This window comes from Artemia sp. Qi Xiang Cuo, chromosome 5 (genome assembly GCF_049724085.1).
Source record: "Artemia sp. Qi Xiang Cuo chromosome 5, ASM4972408v1, whole genome shotgun sequence".
NCBI lineage: Eukaryota > Metazoa > Arthropoda > Branchiopoda > Anostraca > Artemiidae > Artemia > Artemia sp. Qi Xiang Cuo.
In genome coordinates this window covers 52,964,239-52,988,422 of record NC_142798.1, presented here as the reverse complement: position 1 = coordinate 52,988,422, position 24,184 = coordinate 52,964,239, and the positions used below count along the sequence as shown (strand labels likewise).

The 24,184-nt window shown below is 34.2% G+C and overlaps 1 protein-coding gene across 1 annotated transcript; it reads left to right on the top strand.

The window, feature by feature from the left end:
- Positions 1–1,756: 1,756 nt before the first annotated feature.
- LOC148952261 (putative RNA polymerase II subunit B1 CTD phosphatase RPAP2) lies at positions 1,757–23,703 on the top strand. Its single transcript, XM_089089704.1, has 7 exons — positions 1,757–1,836; positions 9,029–9,140; positions 10,581–10,745; positions 12,829–13,887; positions 14,752–14,890; positions 19,784–20,036; positions 23,481–23,703. Exons 1-7 carry the CDS (start codon positions 1,781–1,783, stop codon positions 23,632–23,634), a joined length of 1,938 nt encoding a protein of 645 aa, XP_088945830.1. The 5' UTR covers positions 1,757–1,780; the 3' UTR covers positions 23,635–23,703.
- Positions 23,704–24,184: the final 481 nt, after the last annotated feature.

Here is a 24,184-nt window from a genome sequence, read left to right as displayed (position 1 = left end):
ACACGGAAAACTTAATTACCCTTATAGGCGTTTTAGGAGCCCCGCAATTGACCCCTTTGCTAATCCTTGAATGTCATTAAAATTTACTTTAATTATGTAAGAAAAAACAAAATTTTATGTGCTCTAAAATTTGATAATAATACCAGGCTCAAAGCCATTCATTAGTTTGGTTGACATCTTTCAAAAATAACTGAATTTTTCAATATCAGCTAATTTGATTGAAATTCTATATCAGTTGAATTTTTTTAAGTATTGACTACCTTTACTTAATAGGAATTTATACATCCTCTGGATAGCGACAGCCAAATCAAGAACACATGGAAAATCATGAAGGAAAATTTCAAAGGAAGAATTAGTTAAATTAAAAACCTTTTTCCTTGAAGCCAAATTAACCCGAAACTCAAATAGAAAAATGAAGTATTTATTCAAGTGGTTTAAGATAAGAAAATTTAATAATGCGTCTTCTAAAAACATAACTAGCGGTTGTAATTAGGACACTAAAATCGGTTTCACTTCAGTTATTTGAAAATTGAAAGAAATGTGCAAAAGATTAATTCTAGTGGTCTAAATTTTCCTTTCCATTTGCCTATTTTGTTCCTTATATAGCAAAAATTAAGAGTTGAAAACAAAACATTAAACTTAAAAATCTTACACCTTCATGCAGTTCTTTAGAAAGGTTGTAACAGGAAAGATATTACACTTATATTTTCTTATTTGATAATTATGAGACGCTTTCACATAAATTTGTCACAAAAATAAAATTCTGGTTATCAATGTTTAGATAAATACATAATTATTTTCAATTTAAAAAAAAAATGAATCATACTTTTATCGGGCTCTGAAGCACAATAAGCAAATAATTAATTCAACAGTTTTCAATGCGCGCTTTTGGACAAAATTCAACAATTGCCACTACTTATTGAACAACAAAACTCAAATGTAATAATTTTAGTGAACACAGGATACCTTGTTGTCCCATAGTTCAAACCCAAAGTTCGAACATAGGTGTTGCAACACAGTGACACTGCATGGCTGACTCGTAAAAACGCACCAACAATGAATATAACCAATTTTCGATGCATTTTTAAAATTTTAGTTAGTAGCCCTCCCCCCCCCCCCCGGAGAAGAATCATTTGTAAGACCCTGGTAGACAAGAAGCGTCTTTAAACTGAATACATTCTGTACAGGTTTTCCAACTTTTTGGTTAATGAATGTATCCCCTAAGCATCCAAAAAATTCTCATCTTTAACTAAAATGTGTCCATCGAGAAATTTTCAAACTAATGGTTATCTTTTTAGCAGCTGCATTATTGACAAAAACACGCTTGTCTTAAATCCCTGTCAAAGCGGTCAGTTAACATCAAATATAATGAAATAGAAAAAAATAACTATATAAACATTCATTCAAAATGACTTGGTGGGAAAGTACGAAACTTCTATAAACATGTAAATCCCTTACTTTGGAGAAAATTCTTTGCTCGCGACATCTCTTGCGAAACCTGGATGCTCAAAAAAAAACCAACAAAAAGCACTAGTTTGGTGAAAATTGAAATTCTTTTAAGCAAAAGATATAACCAGCTGGATTGTGTCCCAAATTTCTAAAATGAGTTACTTTTTTGCCATTTTATGTCATTACGTCCTGGCACATGGGAATGTGTCCTTCTAACGTAAAATGTGTCCATTTTTCAACCGTGATTGTGAAACTATTTTGCTAACAAAATAACATATCATTGTACAGAAGTAGAAACACTGTTAATGCAGACTATTCAAAAATTTTAACAATGAGCAATCAGAAAGGGAAAAACGCTGATATTTCTAAACGGAAGGCAAAAAAGCTGTTAGTAATGCCTCATTCTTGGTGATTTAACCTTTGGTAACAGTCTTATGCGCATGGCCTCTTATGTTCAAGTTAAACTGAAATAGTATTGACAAAACCAAGAAACAATAATGGGCCAATATCTACCAAATCATATTAGGCCTATTGAGTTAGGAATAAAGTGAATACACCATTCGATGCCTTTTTTATGCTGATTACGAATATAGTAAGCATTTTTATTGGAAATGAATTTCAGCCCCCCCTATATAGGCTATACCTAACCTAACCTGAATTGGCATATATAGGGGGGGGGGGCTGAAACTCATTTCCGATAGAAATGCTTAATATTTTCGTAATCAGCATAAAAAAAGGCATCAAATGGTGTATTCACTTTAGTCCTAACTCAATAATATGATTTGGTAGATATTGACCCAAAAATGCATGGGAAATAAGGCTATATAATTTTTTTACAGGGGTGTAATTTGCTATAAGGTAGGGGGTAACTGCCCCTCCCAGACTTTTTTTTACCCCCCACCCCCCAGCTGAAGTTTTATTTCTTCCAAAATCTTGTCAAAACTAAGATAAACTTGCATAATTCAAGCATAACCAGAAACAGATCAGTTTTTTTTGTACAAATTTACCTTTACAGTGTTATAAAGTACTTTTATGGTACCAAATTGCTTGTTTTTTTAGTTTGACTGTCCTTTTCACTTGTTTTCACTTGATTTGCACATTAGGGGGGTAGGGGAAAATTTTATTTCTGATTTAAATGAGAGTTAAGGTTAAACTCCCCCCCCCTACCCCCCTAATGTGTAAATATATACCCTGAATTGGTGTGGGGGGTAAAATTCATTTCTGACAAAAAATTATTATTATATTTTGAAAGAGCATAAAAAAGGTATTGAGTGGTATGTTTACTTTATTTGTAAGTCAATAATATGAAAAACAAAAAATTGACCCTACCATTTTTATTTTCACATTAAGGGGGAGGGGTAAAGCAAAGGGAACTATTGCTAAGAATGATATAAGTATAGTAAGTATTTGAAAAATTAATAGTTTTTAGAATTTATAGTAAGTCCTATTTCCTTTTACAATAGCCCCAATTGTGCACTGATACCCTTCTTCTTATTTTGGGGAGTATTTAAGTCAGATGGATAAAATTTACAGGGCTGTTCCTCGGGAACATCATCTGAAGTAGCATATATACCTCCACTGCAAGTAGCATCATATGAAGTAGCATATATACATCCACTGCTTTTTGCTTTTCCCTCTAAGAGCTACTGATCTCTGATGAACCTTCACCAACTTTGTGTTATGAAAATAGAAATTTCACAGGCTACATCAGATCCAAGATTAGGAACCTAGTGTCAATGTTTATGAAAGTATGTTTTAATCAAAATATGTGTCCAAGAAAACCACCCAAGTACTAGGGTAAGCCTAGCCTATGCTATTACCCTAAATAGATCTATAGTGCACTCAAGGGCTAGGAAGTTGTTTTAAGGCTTATAACTTTGCCAAGACCTGATTTATAAATTTTTACAAGGGGAATTTTTTCCTAAATGGGAAAAAAAAACCTAATTTGACTTAAAATCTTAGTCAAGATATAGGAATTATGTTTTCAAAACCTAGAATCAAAGAAAATCAGACTCAAACAAAATTTTTAAAAAATCAGTCTTTTATCCAAAATTGAAACAGGTATACTATTTTCTAAGCCTTAAAAATATAAATCCATTTCACTAATCCAACTAGTTTTTGAGATAGTAAGAGGCACCTCATCTAATGTTTTATCTTGCATTCCAGCCTCCTTCACCCATTATTTGCCCAAATATAGAACTAGCCTATAGGCAATATAAAAGTAGGCTGATTCCATTTGTTTGCATTATATTTTACTACTATTGTTTTTAGATCTACATTGATTTTTTATTGCTATAGTTTTTATTTCACAAGAGACCAAAAAGGGCACTAGCCCTTTCAATTTCCAATCAAATGTGCCCTTTTGAAGGTTCTATGACAATGCTTTCTATAAAAACCTTATATGCCCCCGAGGCATAACCTACACCCCTTTCCCTGAGGGATGTGGGGGGTTATCATTCTCAAAGATATAATTTCTAAAACTTGTAACTCTGTTGAACAAAATGGCTATCTCAAAATTTCAATTGGATGCGTGTGGGAAAATGGTGGATGTGAGAGGGTGGTCAGCTGCCCTCCAGTCACTTTTGACTGTTTAAAAGGGCTGTAGCCCTTTCAATTTTGAATCAAATGAGCCCTTCTTGAAGTTTCTATGACAACGCTTTCTATAAAAACCTAATATGCCCTCAGGGCATAACTTAAAGCCTTTGCCCTTAGGGCTCTGAGGGGGTTATTACCCTCAAAGACCTAGTTTCCAGAATTTTAAGCTGCGTTGAACAGAATGGATATCTCAACATTTTGATTGCATGTGTTTGGGGAAATGGTGGGTGTGAGAGGGGGATAGTTGCCCTCCAATCACTTTCAACTATTAAAAAAGGCACTAGCACTTTCAATTTCCGATTGAATGAGCTCTTTTGGAAGGTTTTACAGCAATGCTTTCTATTTAAAAAAAAAAGCCTTATATGCCCCATATGCATAACTTACAACCCTTGCCCTGAGGGCTGTGGGGGGTTTGTCGTCTTCAATGACCTAATTTCCAGAACTTTCAACTATGTTGAACAAAATGGCTATCTCAAAATTTTGATTGGATGTGTTTTGGGAAATAGTGCACGTGAGAGGGTTGTTAGTTGCCCTCCAATTACTTTAGACTATTAGAAGGGGCACTAGCCCTTGCGTTCTTTGATTTACTTTTTCCTTCTTAGACTCTCATCTTTTTCAGTGATTGTAGAAAGTTTTATCCTTTGGGCTAAAAAAAAACACTATAACCAACTAAAAAAAGGTAAATTTTTGAAAGCATTTTCAGATTGTGTTATAAGGACAGTGTTAATAATGTAAGATAAGAAATTTTTTTGTCTTATAGGTATTTTGAAAAGGAATCCTCCACCAAGTTTACCAGGTTTTGGACATTTTTTCATGATTTCCAGAAAGATATAGGTTATTTTTGCTTTTAATGAAATTGGTTCTAAAATCTATTATATCCATGATAAAAAATTATCTGGATCATGATGTTCCATGTTAAAATCTGATCATTTTTTTTTTTTTGGAAAGTTGATTAACTTGCAAGGTAAAAGATGAGTAATAATAGCTTACTATAATAGTAAGTTCAGGTGTGACTTGATCATGGGGCAGAGTTTGGTTACTTAGGGACACTGCATTAATTCAACAGATACTTTGTTCATTATTGGATTCAAAAGTTTACTAAAACTACAAAACTGAATATTTGTAAATGGAACTTTTCCAATAGATGATTATCCAACTGAATATTTGGTTAGATCCACATGAAAACTTAAAATTTTAGGCAGTCATTCACAGTAGCATTCTATCTAGGTGTGTCTATACTGCTTTGCTGCTTTAGCCCCTATCGAACTTACATTGATCTCAGAAGCTGCAGCAGTCGAAATACTTTGCAATTGAAAAATGCTGAAGGGTTCCCGCGTCTTTGTTAATGAAGCGTTAACTAGGGATAGGCAGGAAGTCTTCAAGCTTGCTCACAACAGATTCGAAAATAAGAATGTGTGGACAATGAGAGGTATCATTTTTGTGAAAAATGGCTCCCAAATTATACCATGCAAAACAATAGCAGATGTGGCTCAGATCCTCAATCTGGCTATTGAACCTTCACTGTGAATAATTGAAGTTTGATTTAGTTTTCCTTTGTTTTTTATGATATGGATAGATTTCAGTTGTTTTTGGAGTCCTGTTTAAACTTTGATGCAATACTTAATGATCCAACTGGGAGTGATAAAGATGTACAGTATGTCAGAAATCTACCGGATTGTGATTTTTTGGATGACCCTTTAACTAACAAAGTTGAGCAATGTGAATTCCCGATAAGGGTATTACATGTTAATGCGCAAGGATTGCAGAGTGCCTATAGTGAACTTAAGTTTTTGTTAAATTCTAGTCCTAAAGATATTATTGCTGTATGTGAAACTTTTTTGTTGCAAAAGTCTCCAATGTCTATGCTGTCCCTTTCGGGTATGAAATCTGTTTCAAGGTGTAAGTCTGAGAGTGCAAAAGGTGGTCAATTAATTTATGTCCGACAGGATTGGTCTGTTAATATACTTGATGAATTTTCAGTTTGGGAAGAAGGTTTATGTGAGACTATTTGTTGAATTACGTCCCATTGGCTGAGAACCTTTTATTTTTTGATCAGTATATAGACTGCCATCAAGTAACCCCAAAGAGTTTCTTGAGATTTTTGAGCCCCTAGTTGTAAAACTTGGTGGTTATAAAAAAACACTAATAATTTCAGGTGATTTCAATTCTGATTTGTTGAATTTAGATGTGGCTTTTCATAAAGAGTTTCTGAACATTATGCCGTGTTCAGGTCTTTCTCCAAGTATTTCGCTACCTACGTGAGTAACAAAGACTACTGCAACTTTGCTGGATAACATTTTCTTTTCTGGTGTGTCTTTTAAAGCAATAAAGTCTTCTGTTAGTATATTTGACATGTCTGATCATGTTCCAGTTAGTGTTGTTTTAGATGTAGCCCAAAGTTTATCTCAACCTGCATTTAAAAAACATGGAAAAAACAATTGTTACCGACAGAAAAAATTGATTGATTTTAAGCTTTTGCGTGAATTGATAGATAATGAAGACTGGAACCCCATTTTTGATTCAAATGATGCTAATGATGCTTTTTCAAAATTTATCCATGATATGATGCAACTCCTAGATCAAGCAGCATTGACAAGATTTTTGCACAGAAAGTTTTCAAAAAAATTTGACCCGTGGATTACGGATGGTATATTAATGTCATTCGAGACGAAAAGAAAAAAAACATCGTCAGTATCTGGCATCCAAGTATGATGAATTTTATGATGATTACATAACTAATAGAAGTATTCTGAAATCGTTTTCAAGATATACCGAAATAACATACTCTTCTAATAATTTTTAAAAGTACAAGTCAAATATGAAAAAGGTGTGGCAGCTGATAAATAAAAAATACGTCCCAATAATCCTCCAAATTCTAGAGTTAGTGGTTTTGAACTTGATGATTACAACGGGACAGATCCAAAATAAGTTTCAGATATTTTTGGCAAGAAATCCATTATTATTGGGTCTAGGATTGTCTCGAGTATAAATAGGCAAGAGAGTCAGTCAACTGATTTTGTTGTTGAAAATGAAGCACCAAACTCATTTGCTTTTTTTGAAATTGCACACCAGGAAGTTAAAGGACCTATAATAAAACTAAAGCAATGTTTTTCATTGGATGATTTTGGGTTTTCTACACAAATTGTGAGACAAATAGCTCCTAATATTGCCTCATTGTTGGCACATATTTTTAATTTGTCTTTACGAAATAGAGTTTTTTCTGATCATTTAGAAAATGTCCATGTTTTAGCTTTGTATAAAGGTGGTGTTTCTACGGATCCTTTAAATTATAGAGGAAATTCACCGTTATCTGTTTTTAGTAAAATTTTGGAAAAAAATTGCTCATAAACAACTTCACAATTATTTATGTAATAATAAAATATCGCATCCTTCGCAGTATGGATTCATTAAAGGAAAATCAGCAGAACTAGCAATACATCAGCTTCTAATTGAAGTAAATGATGCGCTGGACACTGGTCAGGACGCCTTGGCTATATTTTCGGATGTGGCCAAGGCATTTGACTCAGTGGATCACTGACTTTTACTAAATAAACTAAAAAAATATGGATTTTCTTCAAAATCTTTGAATTTTTTTACATCTTACCTTGCTGAAAGAAAAATTGAATGTCATGATAGTAAGAATGGAATCCGATCTATGTCACTTTTCTGCAAATTGTGGGATTCCTCAGGGCTCTGTTTCGGGTCCTACCCTATTTCTTTTATTCATTAATAATTTGCCTGAGTTTCTTCCTATCTGCAAAATTTTTATCTTTTCGGATGATGTTGTATTTTTTTGTTCCTATTCTGATTTAAAAAAACTTTTCCTGAACATTCAAAGTACTCTATCAACTACTTCAGAGTGGTATTGTCGAAACCTTCTTCTATTAAATGAAAGGAAATGCCAGTATATACTATTTTCACGAGTTGGTTCAGTCAATTCTGATCTTTTTTCTCTTTATTTAAATAATGTGGAATTGAAACAGGTAAAACAGTTTAGATGTCTTGGGATAATTACTGATGAAAATTTGTTGTTCCATGAACATTTTAAAACTATCCGTAAAAGTTTCTAGGAATGTTGGGATTATGTGCTGTCTCCGCCATGTTTTTCCGGTTAATATACTTAAATCAATTTACTTTTCTGTGGTCCACCCTTTTTTTCTATATTGTGTTACAGTGTGGGCTTCAACTTTTCCTTCAGTTTATAAACCCCTTCAAATTTTACAAAATAAAGCGATGAGGATACTTTTTCAGATTGATAATAGGTCTTCTGTTACTCGTCTTTTTGGATCAGCGGGAATTTTTTCTTTACATCAACTTCATTTCATTGCAATATCCCAGATATGTCACAATTACGTTTTTGGCCAGTTAGCATCACACTTCCATGGAATATTCCCTCTTAACTCGCAGCGTCATTCACATCCGACATCACTCAGGTTCAATTTCTCACACGAGCTTAGGCGAACGACTAGAGCAGGATTTAGTTTGAGGCATATTGGTCCGAAGGTGTGGAATTCCAGTCCCCTGAATATTAGAGAGTGCGCTTATTACCATCAGTTTCACAGAATGGTGAGGAAGTTTATCTCTGAAAGTTGACTTTGGTTTTATTTACCTTGTTTGTATTAGGGCAGTTGTCCAAGAGGCTTTTTTTTGTTTTTTTGTTTGTTTTTTCTTTTCTTTTTTTTTAGTTTTAATTTAAATTGCTAATGGTGTTTAATAATTTGTTGTAAGTTTTAATGCACTCAATTATGCCACTAGGCATGTGCGCAGATGTATTTTATAGCGTTATGTATATTTCATAAATAAAATATCTATCTATCTATCTATCTTTACCAGCAACGCTAGCACTGCATACTAAAAGTTCAAGTAATTCTTAAAACCAGCTGAAAGAGCTTGTACTTAAAAATTGTAACTAGTTTGTGATTTCAGAAAATAAAGTATATTGTTTTTGTTTAGTCTATACGTCTGAGCTTGCTCACATTTTCAGACAACTATTAAAAGAAGTTGCCATTAAGAAGAAAGAATGTCTGAAGAAGGTTAGAGAAATAGTTGAACACCTCTCAGAGCCATCAGTTGATTTGTCATACTTAAAAGATGTGGTAAGATTTTCATGCCATTCCCTTTTATTCCCTTTCTGTCTAATTTGATTTCTTGTATTCTTAGAATAGAATTACATTACCTTGGAATAGACAACCACTAGCCATAAATGTCACTGTTCTCCTTCTTTTTCTTCAAGTCTCAGTTGATCTTTTCATGTTGAGCATGTATTAGTTATGGGTCAAATTATTCATCTCTTTAACACTAGTTATGGCTTAATACAATCATAATCACCAACCAGGTAACACAGAAGAAGATCTGAAAATTATATGTCACTGAACAGATAAATGCAGATAAAGAAACATTTTAATTGAGTCATTAGTGTCTTGTTGGAGGTTCAGAAATGCACAAAATGAGGTGCACGCAAATTGAAGAAACAAACCCCAAAAATATGTTCCATAACAATAAGTTTTCTTTTCTTTCTTTTTTTTTTACCAAAAGGATGTAATGCATGTGAAGTTTATGCACTTCAGAACAACAAGTACTCGAAATAACTGAAAGAATATGCTGTTGACGGCTTTCCTGGCAAAAAGAACCCTTATGAAACCCTATCCTTATGAAGGCTAACACATGTAAAATTCAAGTTGCAATGCTTATATTATACAAATAAGTGACTTTTTCCCTTAAATACTTTCTTAACTAGATAAAATGAGTATCCCCAATCGGAATTTTGTCTCAAGAAGTCTTGTTTATCAACTAAACTTCTTTTTTCATTATTTAAGCATCTGAAGTTTTGGAGATGTAAAAATAATAGTTTACTTTAAAAAATAATAAACCTGGAGAAGGGGGACAAGACTGGTCAAAGACGTCTTTCTATGGATATTTTGAGAAAATTACATCGAAACAAAATAATCTAACTATGGGCACCTTAAAAAGATACTATGTCGCATCTGCACACATGGGGAGAGGATAAAAATTATTGGCCTAAAAACTTGCTTGTTTAGTGTCTTGAGGCCTCCACTTCCTTAGGAAAAATATCCAACACCTCCCCCCTAAAAAAAATAATTAGAATGATAGTGGTATAAGGTTAACATAGCTACTTACTCCCTCCCCCCCCCCCTCTTAAAGGTTGAACGTTTGTGGAGCTATGACACATAATAAAGTATTAGAATAAAAGTATTGTGATGTCCCTTATCCCCCAGCCCTAAATATTTACAATGTCTGTACCCATACGTAGGCCAAAAAGACTGTAATTCAACGCCAAGTGAAGTTCTTGATTTTTTTTTTTTTTTTTCAAAGGAGGTTTAAGATGTTAAGTACATGCAAGAGGGTACAAAAAGTAATTCGACAGATAAAATGAAAAAGCTGTGTGGCATGGTTTCCTTGAATTTAACCTGTCATATTGATGTTTGATTTAAACGTTGTTCTTGTTCAGGAAATCGCACTCATGAAATTTTTAAACACTATCAAAAATGAATATGTGCATTTGCTTTGTGTTTTAGGCTGTGTGGCTTGATCCCCAATCATATCAAGATGTTGTGGAAGAGAGAGCTATTGGGAAAATTTGTGGTTATCCACTTTGTTACAACGAAAAAAGGGAAACCCTGAAACAAAGTTATAAAATAGATGCTCATCATAACAAAGTTTATGACGTCACGGATAGAAAGGTAAGTCTCCTTATTTGATTTCAATAAGGTGAATTTTGATCTTATATTAACCATCCAATTAATATGTTTTTCTTAAACAGTTCAAAATAATGAAGATACGAAATGTTAACACACCAGATGCTCAGTGAAACGAAAAGAAAAAGTATCACTCTACAATAGTGATAAACATAATGAAGGCAACAAATATTTAGGCCCTAGAAGCCTATATTGTGCAAGAGAAGATGCAAGCCAATCAAGTGGCAGAAACCAGTTTAAAGTATCAAAATTAGGGGGGGAAAGCTCTTAAAGAAAGTATGTAAATGTTTTTAAAGAAAAAAATATCAAAGAATTGGGAACACGTGGAATGGACTACCAAAGTAAGACTTCCATTATATTAATTTCCGACTTTGTTTTTTTAACTATTTCAGTTAGTTGTACTATCAATTAACATGAAGATCAGCACTAAAATTGAACTAATTGTGTATAGCAGAGGTTATTGACCATTTGATTTCCCTTAATCGCAAATGAATTGCCCAGTATGACCCAATAACCCCTTAACTTGGCTGTTGAAACAGTTGTCACATAATTTCCAAATATTTACTTAGAGATCAAGCACCAGAACCCAAGGACTGGGGATATACATAACCCAAAATATGAACCTGTGATGAAAATTGTTCCTAGTTCTAACTGAACTGCATTATCCAAGGCTATTATGTCCATTGATGTCATCTTAAAAACAACTAGCAATCACCTTTTCAATTTGACTATGCCCTCAGTGTGTGATTCTCACATCTTTAAGGGTACAGAGAACCCCAATCAAGATGTTGGTTGTGTACAGTATTCTTGCGTCTGTTTTAGATATATTGTTTGTGAATATTACTTTATTGATTGGTCACATCTGACAAATTACTATATAGCGCCTTTTTCATTTTTCCTAGTTTAAACAAATAATATGAAACGCCATGTTCCGTCTAAACTAGTAGCTTCAAACTTCAATTGCTTGAGATTTGTATTAAAATTGAATAACGAAGTGTTTTTTCACAGAGTTGCCACCTGTAGCACGAAAGTGCTATTTTGGCACTATTACGATCAATTTTTTACTATAGCACCAAGAATTGCTGTGTAGCATGCACATCTGGGTGATTGTAGCACTTTAGGAACTGACCATGGCGGTAACCTTGTTTCTTCAAGCTATAATGTTCCCAGAACAAGGTGGGTCCTTTGAACCCATCTTGGAGGTGTGTATTCAAATTGTCATTCATTTGTATTTCATTAGGAATATACATGAGTCATTTATTATCAGGCTTTGAATTACAGAACCTTAAACCCTGTTGTAAAAAAAAAATACGGTCTGCGATACTGTAGCTAGGATCTAATTGTAATGGCCTACATAAAGTCAAGAATGCTGTAGCTAGAGACAATCTTTTTTTTTTCCAAAAAAACAATGGAAAGTAGCATTAAAAAATTTCTTCAAAGAGATTGCGTTGCCTAAAAGCTTATCTAAAAACAATAGAATTAATGAAGTAAAAAATATAACTGCGCAAAATGTAAGGTTTTTGGCATACTACGTTTGGATTAATTAGACATTAAACTAGTCTAGAAATTGAAGAACGCTGCTCTAAAATGTATTTGAGTTGCATTTGTATTTATTGACAACTTTCGACGTAGTATGGGAGAAGAGTAAAGAAAAGTGTTATTGTAGAGCTTCAAACTCTTCTCTGAAAAAAAAAACAACAAAAAACCAAAGAAATAAAATAAAACAGCTCTCAATTTTGGATGCACAAGTGTTGGGTACCGATGTCAGTAGCCTTTCTGCAATACCTCGATCAGATGCTTGGGTGCAGCAAAAAAAAAAGCAAACTTCGCCTTTTGTAGTAAACTAGCCTAAAGAGGACATTCTGTGTGTTTTTTTTTTTTTTATGTCTCAACTGTTGTGAAGCTTTTCGGAAATATATGGACAGCAGTCAAATAACTTGTTACGCAGTCCTTTGTCCTGGCTTACTTTTGTTTGTCCTATTTGTGTGGTTGATTTTTGTCTTTTAAAAGTAAACCAGATGTGTTTGTATTTTTTTACAATTTTTCTGCCTAATTGCTTCTCTTTCAGAATTTTTGCTCTAACAGTTGCTACATTGCTTCTTGTCACCTTAAACATCAACTTCTAACTTCACCTATATCGTCGAGGGATGAGGAGCAAAAATTGGACCTCCATTTTAAACCACATAACATTCCGAGTAAAATTTTTGGGGAAGAAATTCGACTTCGCCATTTAATTTCAAATGAAGACCAAGAAGTTTGTCAAAGTGACTTAGATTGTGATATCGATGAAACCATTGATCTTGATGAAGTAATGCAGAGCCAAAAAACACACAAGGAACTTGACAAAGTAATAAACAAGACAGGTAGCGGTAATACAGCAAAGCAAGTTAGATTTGCGGAGGATTTAAAGACAGAATGTGAATCCTCTGGAAAAATTGATAAACAGTATGGAGTAGCTAAATCAAGTGTCGGATATGAAACCGGGGCTATCCAGGTACATATTGAAGAGGGTCTGGAATTAATGAGTCTCAATTTAAAAGATAGCAACTCTGAAATAGAAAGTCTAGGTAAAAAACTCAAGAATGAATGCGAAACCATCGATACTGAGAAGATTTTTGACACCGTGAATGAGAATGTAAAGGATATTCATGTTAAAGCTGTTGCGAACCTGGATGAAAACGTTAGTGTCGATAATACTGAGGTAGAAACAAGAAATAAAGAAACACCGCTTAAAAAGACAAATTATCTTGACTCTTTTAATTGTGACGTTATTACGAACGAAGACCATTTTCCAGAGCTGAAAGAAGAGGATAGTCAGAAAAATGTTCAGATCCCAGGTCAAAAGAAAAGAATAGCTAGGACAAAGAAAGTAAGAAGCATAAAAAGAGAGGAGCAGGCTTCCACGCCACCTGAGTTAGTGTCAATCCACGTTGAACGCACACTTTGTGAATGGTTCACTTTAGATAGTTTAAAATATCTACTTGGTGAGCAAATTGTGAATGATGTGTTAGCTGCAAAGGGGAAAACAATCACTGTAGAATCCTGTGGAGTGGATCCTGGAGCTATGGATAGGCTGCTAGACCGCCTTGACCTCATGGATGAGCAAGAAGGGATCGCTGATTCTCAGGTAAGAATCCTCGAGTTTAGTACCAGTCTCATGTTAGTATAATCGTCAAACCGATATATACAAAGTATACAAAGAATGGCTGAATTGTCATGTTCTGCTTATAGAGAAAAAACGTATCATTTCGTATGGAAAACAAAATTTCTTATGTGATCCTAGTACTTGGGCGTTGAAAGGTCATAATTAAAAGGAAAATTGTTTTTGATCTTACCAAGTATTTAAATTCGTCTGTTTCATAATTGCAGACGGCATCGAATTTCGACAGCCTTTTTCCCTCAGTGACTGATGCCCAATCAAGCCGATTTACTGAAAATACAATGGTATATTAACAAGGCGTAGGTTCCAAATTCATTGTCAAAACCTTTCTTAATCAGATAGTTTAATTTACTATATTTCTTTAAATATAGGAATTTACGTGGTCAATTTTGAATTGATAAATAAATGCTATTTTATATAGCAAATGCAAGAAAATTAGAAATTTTTTCCACCTCTCCACCTGTAAAGGATTAGGATATTCTAAGAGTATAATAAACATTTGAAGTAGTACTTTTGTTATTCAGAAAATCTCAATATTGTCAGTGAATAGCTCACGAAAGTAAAAGATATTAGAAAGAAAAAATCTTTGAAAATAGTTTACTTAATATGCATAATGAATATATAATATTGAATTTACCCAAAGGACTGTTACAGTCCTGTTGCTTTCCTTTTCTGCATTTCAGGTCAAATGATTTTGTTATAAAGGTCAGTGTTGTATCACCCTTCAAGTGATGAAGTTTTTTTCTACGGTGTTTTTCTTTTTTTTTGTGACTTGAATTATGTCAAATAGTATGAGTAAGATAAACAATAATAGTACTATACATATTAAAGGATGAAAAAGAAATTGAAGCAGTTAAGAAGCCTTTGCCCTCTTTGGAACAGTTACAAAAGGAGACACGAGAAAATAATGCAAAAGTCTATGCACTTCTAAAAGGGAAAACGGTCATCGAGCGACCTGATAATGACCAAGGTGAGTCTTTTTTTTTTCTTTTTTTTTCTTCTTTCTTTCCTTGCTTTTCACTTCTAAATCCAGTCTGTTATTTCCTATGACCTGGGGCTGCACCTGGAGAAGAACCAAAGCCAAGGCCGTATCCGGGGGGGGGAGGGGGGGGGTTACCCGGTTCGACCCCCCCTAAATTTTTGACCGAGTCGAAAATTAGTCTAAAAATACCTGTAAAGACAAAACCTTACCAGAAAAAAAGATGCTATAAAAAAAATCGTGTAAAACACCCTCCCCCCCCCCCCGCGAACAAAAATCCTGGATACCTGCTTGACCAAAGCTTATAAAAAAATCTCTGGTTAACACAGGATTTTGACTTGGGTGAGGGGGGGGGGGTCAATGATGGGAAAGCTCTTTTTTGCTATTTTTAACTGAAAAGTGCGTATTCCAATATGAATTCTTCAAGTGGAGGTGGGAAAAGGGTTATTTCCAGGATCTTCACTCTTGGAAATGACCTTAGACCAGTTCCCATTTATCTTGATAAATTATGTTCAGCTGAACTAATTTAATGAAATTTAGTTAACGAACAAGTCTACTTTATTCGCTTTTTGCGTTTTATTTGCCAGAAAGTGAACTGGAAAAGTTCATCAGTCTTTTTCAAATAAAATTGAAAGTCTGTTGGAAAATTTTAAGTTTCTATAACCTTAGCTGTACAAAAAAAAATAGAAACATACCATCAGGTTCAGGAAGGCGATGCCTTCCTGACCTACTTCAAAACAATGAAGTAGGCCGAATCCATGTATACTAACAACAAATTAACCATTTTACGAAATTTTACATGAAAAAATTAAACTCCGGGATTAAAAATAGAGCCTCTTGAGTGAGCGATTTTGATAAACAGCCGGGGAACACTAAATAAATCTTCATAATTTGCAAGAGGCGAGCCTTTTACCATGGAGAGTTCCACCCAGGGGTGTTACTAGCCAAAATATTGGGGTGGGCGATAGGTTTTACTGACTGGCTGGATATTTTTACTGACTACATTTATTTTGTTAATAATTAACATAATGTCCGTTTCTTTCATATCGTATGGAGAAGAACTACTTCTTATAATAGTTTTCCTATAAGAGGCTTATCTGCTGCTAGTTGATCACAAAGCAAGGCCGCTTTGCTTATGTTGAAGTCTCGGATAGTAAACCCATTGAATTCTGCAAAAAGACAAAAAAATCCTTGAGTTTAACTTCTTGTGCTTTTTGTTAATACCAAATCACTATCATAGAGGAAAACGGACACTTAGTTTTTGGTGATAGAAACACTGTTCATTCCTGGTCCAACATCAGTGGAGATATGACGAAACGACTTGTACACAAATAAGCCATTTTTGTAATACTGGTACTGGTATGTATCCTGCATCTCCATCTTTGAAGTCAAAGCATGAGCTGTCGAGTTCGAATTTTTTCCCAGAAATTCTTTGTGGATATCCAAGGACGAAGAATTGTTAATAGTAGTTTTGTAGTCAACTTTTTAGTGAACAAAGAATCCGTTCGTAAAAAAAAAGTTCAAAGTTAAAAGCTGTATGTTTTGCTAGTAGTTTTTCTTTCTTTTTTTAGCTCTCAAAAATATGCGTTTTAGTTTAATACTTCCCAACTATCCTGGCATTACTGAACTGTTTGATTTAAATCACTTAAAAGTACAAATAACATTAAGCCCCAGCAGAGAGGAGAGCTCATAAAGTTGGGTTTATAAATAGCAGAACATATTTATCTCAAATGAAATAATGCATCTCTTCATGATCTAATAACAAAGGTTAACTTGGTTAACCAAAAAAAAAACATAATAAACAAAGAAATGATGGACAGTAGGAGGCTACCCCAGCATCAGTTCATTAAAGTAAACATACACAGAGACAAAAAAATATAATGTATTTTAATATTCCGTCATCACAGGTCAATTCGTAATCTTTAATATTTTCTTCTTTAATTTCAGCTAAGGTTTCTGGGATAAAGCAATTGAAGTTTTATCATTTAACTTATATTTCTTTGACATTAATGGTATTTGGTACCTAATCGAAAATTTAGATTTTCCAGAATTAACAAAAGAAATTAGATATTTATTTAGATATTATATAATATTTACCAAAAAAAATATATACTAGGATTTTGTATTAGAAAATGCCATATCGAAATATTAACTTCTCATATGTGTTTGAAATCTAACAAATTAAAAACAGATATCGTTTTTGTTTATGAAGCATTTCCAAGTTCTGATGGTCGATGCAAAAAAAAATTCCGAGTATTCTCACTGCTCTGTTTGAAGTACCGGTAGAGGTTTTGTATGCGTCCAAATAAGACCAACTAAACAAAGAAAAGAATCTTCATTCCAAGTCGATTTATTTCAATACTGCTACTCTGCAAGACTTGTGGGTCGAATTAAACAAACAAAAAAGAAGACAGCAAGCCCAGCAAATTGTCGCAACTTCTATACCTAGGCAGCTATCTCTTTTCCAGACTTGGCGTTTTTCGTGCAAATGAAAGGGGTTGCTTCCTTTAATCGGCAGTGGATGAGCTTTTGTGATGAATAGACAGGCTAAGAAGACAAATAAATAGGCTAGGTATAACAAGATTAACCACGTCAGATTTATAATTTTTTAATTCGTAAAAACAGGGCGTTTCACTGAATGAATATTTTGTAATTGAACTGTCTGGTCTTTCCACAAACAAGTTCGTCTGAAGCCCCTTCCATATTCATACATCCCATCCGTGACTTTTTATGTAATTTATAACGTTTCACCAAAAGTAGCTTACGTATTTACGAATTTCGGCTGGAATGTCATCGCTGATAAACAAGTTACTGTTGTTTGCATGGAATTTCTTATCCTTAAGCTTCCTAGCATTTTTTATTATGGCAAACTTATCATCTTTTTTATTCAGTGTCACCTTCAGAAGTTCATGATTGCTGTCATACTGAGTCGTTATGAAATTTACTTCAGGTATTTCTAGTTCATGGCGAACTACCTCTGTGAATAAAACTTTAGCGTGATCATTATCTTGGAAACTGTATTCCATATGATGACGTTATTTTCTAACTTAGCGGCTTCCATTCTCACAACCTGATACATATAATCTTCGTTTTTCTTCTTCACTCCATTTTTTCATTAGTACATGTTTTATGTGCAATTTAAGGCAACATGTTTCTTTTTTAATCTTTGCCATTTTCAGTTCAGTATTATTCATCTTATTTGTTTGTGGCGAATGTTCTTTCTCCAGATAATCAACCCTTGTAGCAAGAGTTCCTAATTGATTGTTGATATTGTCTAACTCTTTTTTTACGACAACGACAATTTTACTTAAGTCTGCAGCTAGTATCAATATTTCCGGTTTTGAGCCGGAGACTGAGATGTCAAATGTACAAAAATTTACAGGTAGAGGTCTTAATGCATCTTAATCTGACAATGAACTGACGAGAGACGCTCTTTTTACATCATGGCCTAGTTTAACTATTGATCTTTTGAGCATCTTAAGAACGGGTGCCAAAAGTGTCTCTGCAAAACCGTATGTCTCGAAATGCACAGCGCCAATCTTTCTTGCTCTTGTGCCGAAAATCTTCTACTGTTTTTCCAATTAAACTTCGTCTATTCTATTGTCTCCCTTAGAGTTGGGCCTGTGTGCACCAATAGCGTAAAGGACTTATGTCAACAAGCAGAGCCGTTCCTAGGGTTGGCGGTACCCAGGGAGAAAGTAATTACAGCCCCGCCCCCGAGTCAAATATTAGCAAAAACGCCGAATCAAAGCGAAAAATTTGACCAAAGTGAGCCATCCCCCAGCTGCCCCCCCCCCCCCCCCCGCTGCGGTTGTCAGCTGCCACCGCTCCCTTAGGAACAGCCCTGCCAATAAGCCCAGTCTTGGGTAATTCGAATGAAGTCATCTCTTCTTTTTAATAAAGGAAACACTTTTATTAGATATTTTATATCATTCCTGTCTGAGGCATGACATTCATTGATCGAATATATCTCAATGCAGCTTCTTTAGATACCTCTATGTGGTTTTATTTTTATTTTTTATTTTTTTGCCATTTATGGTTTCTTTATTGGAGATAAAAAACGATTGACTCCCTGACACTTATAACATATAAAAAAATGTGTTACTCGTTTTATTAGTTTTTGTTTTTGTAGAAACTAATGCGTCTTAATCTGACAATGAACTGACTAGAGACGCTCTTTTTACATCATGGCCTAGTTTAACTATTGATCTTTTGAGCATCTTAAGAACAGATGCCAAAAGTGTCTCTGCAAAACCGTATGTCTCGAAATGCACATCGCCAATCTTTCTTTCTATCTTGCTCTTGTGCCGAAAATCTACTGTTTTTCAAATTAAACTTCGTCTATTATATTGTCTCCCTTAGAGTTGGGCCTGTGTGCACCAATAGCGTAAAGGACTTATTTAAACAAGCAGAGCCGTTCCTAGGTTTGGTGGTACCCAAGGAGAAAGTAATTACACCCCCCCCCCCCCCAGACTCAAATATTAGCAAAAAAAGCCGAATCAAAGCGAAAAATTTGATCAAAGTGGGCAATCCCCCAGCTGCGGTGCCCGGGACAGCTGACTCGGTTGTCAGCTGCCCTCCCCCCGCTCCCGTAGGAATGGCCCTGCCAACAAGCCCAGTCTTGGGTAATTTGAATGAAGCCATCTCTTCTGTTTAATAAAGGAAACACTTTTATTAGTGATTTTATATCATTCCTGTTTGAGGCATGATCTTCATTGATGGAATATATCTTAATGCAGATTCTTTAGATACCTCTGTGTTTTTTCTTTCCTTTTTTTTTGTCATTTATGGTTTCTTTATTCGAGACAAAAAACGACTGACTCCCTGACGCTTATAACATATAAAAAAATATGTTACTCGTTTTATTAGTGTTTGTTTTTGTAGAAACTAAAGAAGAAGAAAAAGAATGTGTGTACCTGCCACCAGTGGATCGTTATTCTCAAAAGGTCCAAAGACGTCATATTGTTGCAACCAAGCTTAAACTTGTCATTCCTGACCTATTGAGGACGTTGGATTTTGGAGACTGCAATATTGACAGTGAATTGCGAGACCTGATGTCTACTTTTAACTTTTCGTCGCAGAATATTGTGCATGAGCCCTATCACTGGAACTTAATCGGGTTGGCCTTAATCTATATGTAAGCTGTAGTATCACTTTTAAATGTAGATTATTTATCATTACTTTTGTAACTCGTTCAGACCAGTTGTCAATCTTTGCCCCCCCCCCCTCCTTATGAAATCTTAAAATATCCGCCGAACCTGTCCATACTCCAAGGAGACCTGGTAGAGAAACTTTGATTTATATTAGTATGGGTTTGAGTTGTGGTTTAGTAAATGAAGGAAAAGGTACATTTGTTCGAAGGAAAATAGAGTAAAGGATTTTCGAGACAAAGGTATGTTTGAACTATGGTGCGACCTTGGAATCTTTTATTACCTGCTCATACACTAATGCTTGATAGACCTAAGTTGCCTGAAGCTGAAACCCTGGCAAATTCCTTATCCCACTATCTTTTTAAACGTTCCTCCTTGGCTACGTACCACCAAACCTCAAAATGTTTGGCGTATATGTGTATCAGGTACAGCATTAAAAACCCAAACACGTTCTTTTCTCAATTTTTTTCAAAAATGTGTTGTTGTTTTTTTTCATAATTCTGTCTTGGTTGATTGAAATATCCAATACATAATGCTTATTGAAAAGAATAACAAGGACTATTTCATCAGTCAGCTGAAAAGTATGTGGGACCAGGGACGTCGCAGGTGAGGGGAACTCGGTGCCAGATTCCCTCCCCCTTAAATCCCAAATTGTCTCCAATTTCTGGGTACTTCTTATTCAAATTATGAAATATAATAAGTTTTTTTTATCTATAATAGTTTTTTTTTTATTTTTTTTTTTTTTAGAGTTCGTGAATCTCTGAAGCACTAATTTAAAGAGAAAGAAAGACCTGAAAAATTTCTAGTTTCTTTTTACTCGAGACAATTCAAAATGCATAGGTGTGCCAAATAATGTATAACTGTTAGTTTTTTTATCTTGTGTATCTAATTAGTCAAGAGCATCTTAAAGTACCAAGGATATCAAAAATGAAAACTAATTCTTTAAATGGGTTAGGTTAAAACTTGCACAACCATAAACGTCTTATAAAGTCAGGAAAAACCACGAACTCAAGTTTTACTGAAGAAGATCTTCAATTTTAAATTCTAGTTTTTTTGTTTTTTTTTACAAGTGCCCGCCAATTTTAAAAATAGAGAACGCGTGTTAAAAATCAACAGAAAATGAACGACAAATGTATCGTCATGGAGCTCTAGAAAATGTCACTTTCCCAGTTGCAGTAACGGAAGGAAAACACAGCCATTAATTGGCAAATCCAATGAGTAAAATATTGGCTAACCCTAACATCTTGTTAACAAATAGGAGTTGGAAAGAAGTGTATTGATTGCTAAATTGCTAAAATTGCTAAAACCCTATATATAAAATTATTTAAATTATTAAAATTATTTAACGCTTCAAATTATTAGTTGCTGACTTACCTATAAGAGTGTCTTTTTTTTAAACCAATTATCCTGTTTTGCCCAATTTATCCCTTCCAAACATTTATTCCAAAAGTGTCACTTTTACTACTTGTATCACGTCAAATGCAAATATTAAATTCATTGTTTCACATCAGAAACCAATGAAAGAAATCAAGACATAGCACATTCAAATGTAACAAAGACAGATTGAAATCACCCTTGTTTCACCCTTGGCTAGTTTGGCTAGCGGTAGATGCAAGATAAACAACTAGACTACCTCATGGAGGATAAATGCGAAACATCGCGTATTGGAAAACCCAAGAAATGACTTTAAATGATTTATTTGCAGGTTTCTGCAACGTCGTTGAATTTTTTAGTGCGAAAAGTATTATTGAATTTATCGAATTAGTTTCCACATATTGTTTTTCATGGTTTGGTAAGGAAACACTGGTGAAATTTTTTACGCGCGAAATTTTCAGTCCTGGTTTTCAGGCATTGATAAAAGTAAAATGGAGCTAAATGGGGAAAAAAAAATAGTTTCGATGTCTTTGGTGCTTTAAAAATATGAGCTTTGACTCTAATGGATGGTTTCATAATATCAAATTACAAAAACGCTGATGTTCTAGAAAAGAAAAGGTGGAAGTATAATGCTTAGAGTGGCATTATTCCCAATCACTTAATACAAGAGATTGGCACAGCCTACTCGTCCAAAATCTCAGGAGAGGTTCTCATAATTTCTTTTAGAGGGAGGAGTCTGAACTCCTAATAATGACATTTATAGGCCATTTTTTTTCAGGTTAATGATCTTTTATAGCAAACTTGAGACAGGTTAATCATCCCCCTGTGTATGTATGGCCTTTGATCAATTGAGGGTTATAATTCAACCCACTATAAAATACAAGAAGTGGAGTAGAGATTTAAAAATAAAAAAAGAAACTAAGCTGAAAATCCTTTGGGAAAATTATACAATCAACTAGCTGAAAAACATGGGAAAGTGACCATGAAATGGCTCAAACATCGAAATAGCATACTGGGAGGCGCATTTGTTCCTTAAGGAACAATTTGTTTATTATTTCTTGTGTAGTTAAACTTGAGGAATAAAAAATTCTTCTGTATGGGGCTGCTTCTTTTCTTCCTTTGTGTAAGCCGTATTTAGTGTGAGTAGTAATGCTATGATTTATCCTCGCTGATGAGTTTGGTCTTCCAAAGATAAAAACATAAAGCACGATAAGGTTAGAGTTGGGTTTAAGCGAATGACGACTAAAATCTAACCTAGGCTACTATTTAAAATAGACTTGCTGCATAATTAAGATATTTGAAGTGTTGTCTGGGCTGTTGTTGTATCGAAAAAGACGTGCAGATACATGATAAAACTCAGTTTTTAGGTAATCAGTATTTATCCAAGCTTTTTGTCATATCAAATTAAGATAGATTTGTCAGCCATTTTTAACCATTTCTAAACATAAAATAGCGTCTTTAAGAAAATTAATTGACTTTTCGACTGGGAGACTTCATTTCAAGATAAACTTTTATTGATTATCATTTCTAAGTGAGGTAAAAGCCAACATGTACTAGTGATTAAAGAAGGAACCCAATAATTTCCTTGTCTATTCATCGTTTTCGTTTTGTCTTCTCTCAAATGTTTTTTTCTTTTGGACCTGTCTTTTTATATGTGAAATATATAGTTTTATATCTATTAATCTTGTTTTTTTTTTTTTTTTTTTTTTTTTTTTTTTTTTTTTTTTGTCAATATGAAGAAAGAGAAAATATCTTTCATCTCAGTCTTTTTTTCATTGCTTTCTAATTTACTAGGATTTTTTTTCATTTCTACAGAATTTTCAATGTCCTATTCTCTTTCCACCGTTCTCTTTTCAGACCTTTTAAACCTCGAAAAGAAAATTAAGGTTCTCATCCCTCAAAAAGAACTTACTTATTCTCGTTTAGCTATTCGAGGGAACTTTGTTTTCTTTTTTCTTTCGTATTTTTCCTTTACCTTTTCAGGATCTTATTCTTCCAGTTCTTTTATTAGAAGACTTTTCTTGTTGGAAAAAACTAACTTTTTTCTTTTCTTTCAGTATATGCGAGCGTGATGCAATCCTAAGGCTGAAATTGGAAGAAGAATTGCCGCAGAAATACATGAAAATGATGCTTCTTGGCTTTAATTTAGATTTTATGTACCTCCAGAGACTCGCTTGTTGGCTCGTCGACAAGATTCTCTCTTCATTCTAAATTCAGTTTCGACCTCTATTTCTGGTTGTTTACTAGGTGTCTTGAAAGTAATTTTATCCAAATGACAAATTGCAGATGACTTATTGTCTTTTTACTTAGTTGCTACTCAAATCTTTGGAAATCCACGCTTATTCCACCACTTTCATCTCTGCCTTGCGGCCTATCGTAGGTCTTCAACTTATTTAAGTTGTATTGCAAATATTCTCTTTTTGAGTCGTCAAGGTTGGTGTTTGTCACCGGGGCGTTTTTAGAGACTTGATCTGCCACTTGTCTTTGTCACATTCTCTCTTAGTGACTGACTCAAGACGCTTCTTCTTTCTTTTTTCATTTCAGCGACAATAATAGGCACATCGTACTTGCCATAACTTTTTTTTTTTATGCCATTCACGCTATCACAACTCTTTTACTTCAAGGTTGATTACCAACACTTTCAAGTGAGGATCAAAGAGTATAGGTAACTTCCCAGAGTGGAAACTGGCGGTAGTGTCAGCCAAAAAATCATCAACGCTATCTAGCTTTGGGTGTTTCTTAGCATTTTTCAGTGTAATAA

What these genes read in the sequence shown, in the direction of transcription:
- LOC148952261 (XM_089089704.1), top strand. Translation starts at nt 1,781, where the DNA reads ATGAGCAATCAGAAAGGGAAAAACGCTGATATTTCTAAACGGAAGGCA. An exon ending in TGTCATACTTAAAAGATGTG is followed by an intron (nt 9,141 to 10,580) that starts GTAAGATTTTCA and finishes TTTGTGTTTTAG; the next exon opens with GCTGTGTGGCTTGATCCCCA. An exon ending in ATGACGTCACGGATAGAAAG is followed by an intron (nt 10,746 to 12,828) that starts GTAAGTCTCCTT and finishes CTTCTCTTTCAG; the next exon opens with AATTTTTGCTCTAACAGTTG.